General features: G+C 52.9%; 1 protein-coding gene across 1 annotated transcript in view; it reads left to right on the top strand.

Annotated features, from left to right (window-relative positions):
* Positions 1-1,798: 1,798 nt before the first annotated feature.
* Positions 1,799-7,484, top strand: part of TRPM1 (transient receptor potential cation channel subfamily M member 1) — a gene marked incomplete at both ends in the record, with an annotated part of 140,172 nt that continues 134,486 nt past the window's right edge. The window contains one exon of the mRNA XM_079698794.1: positions 1,799-1,873. Coding sequence (XP_079554920.1) covers positions 1,799-1,873 — 75 coding nt within the window. The remainder of the gene's footprint in view (positions 1,874-7,484) is intronic.

The following is a 7,484-nucleotide window of genomic DNA, read 5'->3' as shown; positions in this document are numbered from 1 at the left end:
CTACTCACAAGGAATGCACCCAAACCAGATAAGTTCCCTGCCAACTTGTACCCTTGCCTCCATGTGATATGAAATTGAAGAATGCCTTTTTGCTGATGCAGAGATGGTTAATGCTGCTCAAGGAATAATGGTCAAGAGACCCCGGGGGTAGGGAAAAATCCCGGCTCCTTTCAGACTAGATGTGATTCTCCCTTAGTAGTCAGATTCTGTATTTAGCTTTGGACCCTTTAAATTCCCCTGTACCCCTTTCCATGGTGCATTGTGTAACAGGTAATGCTTCCAGATCCCTGCCTGCCCATCCTACCTATATGTAAATTACCTGCAATAAACTTCATAATTGTACTTTATGGAGTGCCTGCTTTTTTTTTTTTTTTTTTTGGCTGCCTTGGGTCTTCGGTGCTGCATGCGGACTTTCTCTAGTTGTGGTGAGCAGGGGCTGCTCTTCATTGCAGACCACGGGCTTCTCATTGTGGTGGCTTCTCTTGTTGCAGAGCACGGGCTCTAGGTGTGCGGGCTTCAGTAGTTGTGGCACGTGGGCTCAGTAGTTGTGGCTCGCAGGCTCTAGAGCGCAGGCTCAGTAGTTGCGGCGCACGGGCTTAGTTGCTCCGAGGCACGTGGGATCTTCCCGGACCAGGGCTCAAACCTGTGTCCCCGGCATTGGTAGGTGGATTCTTAACCACTGCACCACCAGGGAAGTCCCGCCTGCTTTGTTTTTTGGTCTCAAAGTTCTTTCTCAGTTCTGAGGATATTATTCAATATCCTTTGAACAATAACGTTTCCTAGAACTGAATAAGATGATTTTCCAGATTGAATGAACCCATTAAGTTCCCTCCATAATATTTTTTAAAAATACCATACCAAGGTACATCATACTGAGATTTCAGTACACAGGAGATAAAGCAATAACCTCCAAATAGGAAAAAAAAAATCACATTCAAAAGATCATGAATCAAAATGGCGAGGTACTTCTCAACAGAACATTGGGAGCTAAATATAATGGAGCAATGCCCTCAGCATTTTGAGGAAAATGATTTCCAGGCTAACATTTTATACCCAGCCACAGTATCAATCAGATATGAAGGTAGAATAAAAACATTTTCAGCTACGCACTATCTCAAAAAATTATACCACATACATCCTTTAACAAAAAGCTATTGAGCACCAAGTGAGGAAGCAAACTGAGAAAGAGGAAAACATGGGCTCTAGGAAGCAGGATCTCACACAGGAGCAAAGTGAAAGGACAGAGTGCCTGAGTGCCAGCCCAGAATGAACAGGCAGTCGACACAGGATGTACATAAGAGGCCATGTCGCCAGGTAACAGGGGAGAAAGCGCATGCCCAGGGCTCAGAGGAAGGAGCTATGACCCAAGGGGCTGGGCCTTTGTTCTGATCTTGCTTCCAGACTCTGGAGTTTGGGTTCCGCCCTCCGGAGGCTCAGCCTGCAGCTGTGGGCTGTCTGCCCCGCTTTGCCCATTTCTGCTCTGCCCACCCATATCCCTGCCGTGTGACCACCCTTTGCAGCCATCACTTTCTCAAAGTGGATTTACTTTCAATTGCCATTTGCTAAATCTGCCCCCTCTAAACCTTGGGGGGATGTAGGGATTAAGCCTGATTACAGATGTTATAGAAGGGCCTGCCTGGGAGCACCGGAGCGGGAGTGGCTGGAACTGGCACCCGCTCCGCCTGGGCTGACCCAGCTGCCCCGCGGGGGCCCCAGGCTCTGGACCCCTTTGCCCGGCCCCGCAGGGCCACCACGGGGGCTGTGCCTCCACCCATCCAGGGATGCGGGAGGCATGCTCATGGGTTCCTTGAAGAAGATGAGCAGCTCCTTCAAAAGGGGTTCACTCAAGAGCGCCACGTCGGGGTCACAGAAGGTGAGTGAGCCGGAGGGCAGCCTGCGTGCAGGGGGACCACAGGACGGGGGATGCGGGTCTCCCGCTGTACCGCTTCACAGCGACCACGGCGCGTGGGGATGGGGGTCCGCGTCTAGAGCTCCTGCGTCAGAACCACTTCTCGGGAGGGGGCCTCGCACTTCCTGCCACTGTACCCGACACCCACACCCTCTAGGCCTGCCTCACCTTGCACACGCTCCCCACGGCACACGGGGAGGCGCTGGGAGTGTGAGCCGTGCAAGTGTGGAGTCTCACACCGTGATGCTGCCCCCTTAGCTTTTGGTGTCATGCCTCCCATTTCACCTTCATTCCTCATCACATGTCTGTGGGAGAATCATGTGGACTTGGGGAACCCTCAAGTGACCATCAGAGACACCTCAGAGGCCCCGGGAAGGGCCAGGTGGCTCCCAGGACTCAGAGCAGGCTGAGGGGAAGGGGCTGTGAAGCCCCCGCCCCTGGGCCCTGGACAGGGCCTTGCAAAGAGGTGTGCTGATTTGAACACCTACGTGTGCTTTTCCCAGGTGGCCGGACTGGGGGCCCTGGGCACCCAGGGCTGCCTTAAATGAACCTCTGAGTGCAGGGGGCCTGGATAGGCCACCACCTCACCCTGCTCCCTGACTACCACTCAGAGGGGTGGTGAGATCCAGCCAGGGGCCCAGCCTGGGCCACCCTGGAGGCCTCTGGACACCTCCTCATCCCCCCAGGCTCAGGGGGGATCTCTGCTTCTTCTGGGGGGTGCCCACTGAGGGCAGAGGTAGGGGAGGCAGAGGAGGTGCTCGAAGCGCACGAGCAGGGGCACACCCTGTGTGGGCAGAGGGGACAAACTTCTCCCACGAGCTCTCACTAGCACCACGTGCGTGCAGGTGGTGCCCCAGGAGCTGGGACCCGAGCCGGGACAGGTCACTCACCTGGGCTGGAAGCAGAGGGGTCACCACACAGCTCACCAGGCTTCAGAGTCCCAGCAGTAACTGGGTGGGCAGGTGTGGCAAGTCTCTCACATCCCATGAGCCTGAAAATACAAACGGAACAAATGAAAGGCTTTCTTTTTTTAATAAAGAGTTAAAACTGTTTCAGAAATAGGAAGGACCCAACCTTTGGGGGCTCCGTGGGGCATCTATCTGCTTTTGTGCATGTATGAGTCAGCGTTCTTTTTAGGGACAGCGCACACCCATGTCTTGTGCAAATCAAAATCTGCAAACCCACCGCAGCACTTGGCAGGAACAAGAGACTCAGGTGCAGCCGGGGGCCACATGACCCTCTCCTCCCTAAACCAACCCGTCCACACAGCTCTTGATGATAAAGTCTGAAAAGGAACAGGCTTTTGTTTTTCTTGAAAGTGATGTCTCCTGTTGACCTGTGCCAGGTGTTCTGCCTGATGCTGGTGATGGGATGGGAGCTGGGGAGGCCCCAGGTTGTAATAGGCAGGTTCTGGGCGCAGGAATTCGACAAGATGGGAGGAGGGGGAAGCACTTAAATTTTGCTCAAGACTGAAAAACAGCACCTCATTTATACACACACACTCACGACCTTTGCTGCAGGACTACACACTGCCAGTTACAAGTCTAAGAACAAAGATCTCCGCCACGGCCCCCCACCCCACTTGTGAGGAGATGGAGCCAAGCTCCTAGAAAAGCAGCACACAGTGAAAAGTCTTAATGGCATCATTTGCCCTATTTATAACAGCCCTCAAGCTGAGAAGTAAAACTGCTGATAGAAAAGTGAATGGCAATATGGCTTTTAAGGAAGCTGCTCTTTAAGGCGGGGCCGGGAAACATCCACAAAATCACACAGGCAGAAAGTGGACTCTGCTCATTCTATTCTCTCACATACTTGGCCCTACTTTGACATCACTAGCTTGGTGCCAGTTCCCTATTTCCTAACCAAAGCCACATCCCTCTGCCCAGTGTTCACTGAAACACACTAGCTGTCCCTGTGGGAAAAAAAACCAACACAAGGTACAGCATGTAGAAACCTCCCTGGGGTCATCTCAGCCGGACCTCTCATTGTCAAAGGCAGATGTGGCCCTTAGTCCACGTCTGGTCAGCTCTTCCCACCTCTGAGGCTCTTTCTTTGCTCTTAGACAGACAGGGATGGCCAGCATGCAGTCCCGGGGCCATGAACAAAACCCAGTGGACTTTGGAGCCCCTGGAGCTCCATCCTCAGCTCCATCCTCAGAAGGTCCCTCTTCCAGAAAAAGCCTCGAGTATTTATGTGGGAGATAGAAAATGTGCCTGTGATTCCTTGTCTTCACTTTGATCCCTGCCTACATTTTATTTAGCTAAAAGTTGCAGACAACGTTTAGAGTCCACAGCCAAGGTCCTAAAGACAACTAAATAATAGTACAGTCCAGCAATTTTACCCTAGAGTCGACCTCGAAAAATTGTAGCCCACGTACTCAAGGAAACATACACAAATGCTCATGTCAGCATCGCGTGCTGCAGAAAATCAGAGAGAACCAAAACAATCCATCTAGGAGGGTAAGGATCGGCCTCTCTTTATTCAAACAATGGAGTACTCTACAACTCTTGAAATGAATAAGCAAGCCACTTGTCTCAACATAGATGCATTGAATAAAAAAGCAAACCTTGAAAGCGCACTCTTTACAGAAATTGTAGAACACAGGAAAATTCCACATAAATACGTATATTTCTTCAGGGTGGAGGTGGTTAGCTGTATCTGTAATGTACTCTCTCTCTCCCCCTCCTTCCTTCCCACCGTCCTTTTAAAGCGAAAAAAAAAAATACGAAGCACATATGGAAAGTCAAAGCATCTGTAACAGGACTGTGGGTCCTCACTTATCTGTTGTATTAGTCATGTCTCTGATTTTGAAATCAAAGGCATGTTTTCATGACTTTTAAAAAATGTTCTAATACTTTTAAAGGAGGCCACAGGGAGAGTTAGGGTAAACCCAAGTGTCCTGACCTGGGGCTGCCCCAGCTGACCCCACAGAGCATGAATTCTGAGTGAGGACAAAGCACATTACAAAGTCAGGCTGAGAAGGGACTCCTATAAACTCGCCCTGAGTTTTCTGAGCCTCCTTCTCCGGGTCAGTGTGCTTTGCTGGCCGCCTAGCTTCAGACTGGGGTCACGGCCATCGGTGTCACCTCCTGCAGCCCCGTCACCCCTCCCCTCGGAGCAGCAGCGGCAGCAGGTGTGTGTCCAGGTCAGGGACAGGGCTCCTACCTCAATAAACTTTGGCACTAGGACCAGATCCAGCTCCCCACGGGGTCGTGCCAAGCCCACTTCTCAGAGGGCCTTGCTGGAACCTAGGGTGTCATGTACACCCACATAGCCTGCATTTGGAATCCACTTGAATGCAGAATTCCACACGTAAATCCAAGACAATCCCCGTTCTGGAGCGGGAGGGGACCCCGGCTCCCCACTCCTTGGTAAAGGCCCTGAAGGTACCAGACGCATCCCAAACTCACACATCCCTCTATGGCTTCCCCGTCACACGCAGAACAAAAACTGAAATCTGAGGGTGGTGAATGGCCACTTGTGGTCTTGTTAAACTTTCAATCCATTATAGACTGGTACCTTCATAGAATGCAATAAAAATGAATTACTAAAAAATGAAATTTTACAAAGATATACAAAACTAAAGCCTTAAGGTTTGTAAAAAAGTTATTAAATTTAACAAACGTCCATTGATTCCTTCAAATTGCTGACTGACGCTGCTCTCGCCTTCTGCCTGAATGGTCTGCAGCCCGTGCTGGGAGCACAGTTTGAGCACAAGTGTCCAGGAGACCACACGTTCCATTTAATCCCCGCCCCCACCCCGGGGAGCAGGGACTCTGGTCCCCTTTCAGGCTGAGAAAAAGAGTCGCAGAGCGGAGCCAAGCCAGGGGAGCCTCAAGCCGGCCCCGTCTTTCTCCAGGCGCTGCGGTGCCTGACCCACCAGCCTCTGAGCTGGGCAGGGGGGCTCCCTCCTGTGTGAATACGGGGCTCGGGGGGCTCCCGGGCCGAGGAACAGGCCCCAGACCCCGTGCCCACACCTGAGCAGAGTTCCCCAGGCAGCCAGGCAACCCGTGGGAGAAGGGGCACAGGGCCTGGGTGAGGTAGGGATGCCACAGGGGGCCCCAGCCTGTGGACAAGCCAGCCAGCCGGCAGATGCTCCCTTCACCCACGTGACGACAGGTATTCCTGGGGACCGTGTGCCCAGCGCGTCTCTGGGGCCGGTCAGTTTGCCCCACCTGCCGGCAGGTCCCAGCTTCTCGTTTGCTTGGATTCCTCCCTGTTCTGCAGCCCCTACTTTTAGCCCAGGGGCAGAAAGGTCACGGGTCTGGTTCTTCCACTCTGAAAGGCCCAGACCAGGTCGGGGAGGGGGGAGGAGGACAGGGAATGGGCTTTGGGGTCACTGGCTCAAAGGACACTGCCTCCTGCAGTACCAGAGAAGGGACGAGGGAAGAAACTGCCAGGGAGACAGGGAGACACGAGGCCAGAGGTGGTGGGTTGGGCTGCGGGCTCTGTGTTTGAGGAGGTTGGCGTGGGGGACGATGGAGGGGAAGCAGGTCTGAAGCCGCCTGGTAGCACCCAGGGCCTCAGGGCTGATGCTGCGTCCAGGCTGGGCTGAGAGGCACCCCTGGGCTGCTCAGGAGTCGAGACCTGGCCAGAGCCCCCCGTGACTGCTGCATCGTCCATCTAGCCTGCAGCTCTTGCTTCGGGCAAATACTCAGGGGGAGCTGTGTGACCCTGGGCAGGTTCTGCCTCTACCCCGCCCCAGGGTAAAGTGGATGCCAGGGGGAGAGACCCTTGGAAGGCGGCCCTGTGAATTCCGTGGAGGACTCAGACCAGGAGAGTCGGGAAACATTTTGTTGTTTTGTTCAGTCAGCCTGAGGGTGAAGGAGAGGCATCACAGGCTCGAGTAAAAATCTCTGATGAGTTGGGAGTGGCTGTACCGAGATGTCCTCTTGCTTCAGGACCCCCAGGGGGACCCTTTAAAGCCTAACACCAAGTAAACCCTGGAGACAGCAGCCCCAGGGCGTGCTGAGCCCCAAACTAGAGGGACCACAGAGTCCTCTGTTAGAGATTCACAGCACACACCAGCATATTAAAGGTTCTGATAAGTCTTGCAAGAAAGAAACTTCCATTTAACTCAAAATGCCCTACAGAAACCATGTTCATGTCACTATTTTTGGAGCCCAGGCCTGAAACACCATGCTAGGCTACAGGAAAGGCAGGAGTTGGCTCCTGGGGGTGAAATACAGAATCCCCCTCACTCCTGATTCCTGCACAGCCTTCATCCACACAGGCCCCGGGCTGCGGCCGTCATGGAATGCTGAAATGTTTGTGAAAGAAAGGAGGAGAAGAAAAAGATTTTGCCACAAAAATCACTAGCGAAATGTAGAAGTTCACCAGCAGAATATTTTTAAGTTGTAGCTGACAAACTTGGCAGGATGTCAGAAGGAAAGAGGATTTGAAAGGTGCACACAACCGGCCATGCAGCCTCTGAACCCTGAGGGCTCCAGGCGGCTCCCAGTTCACTTGCAAAGGCGTGAAGACAGCATCCGGTTCTCAGGCCCCCTCCAGTTACACAGAGCAAGTTATTGCTGAATGCCTTGCAAAAACTCGGTTTCTTAGAAACAGCCAGAGA

Source organism: Hyperoodon ampullatus (assembly GCF_949752795.1).
Source record: "Hyperoodon ampullatus genome assembly, chromosome: 3".
Taxonomy (NCBI): domain Eukaryota; kingdom Metazoa; phylum Chordata; class Mammalia; order Artiodactyla; family Ziphiidae; genus Hyperoodon; species Hyperoodon ampullatus.
Note: the sequence above shows the minus strand (reverse complement) of the source record. Positions and strands in the feature narration are given on the sequence as shown.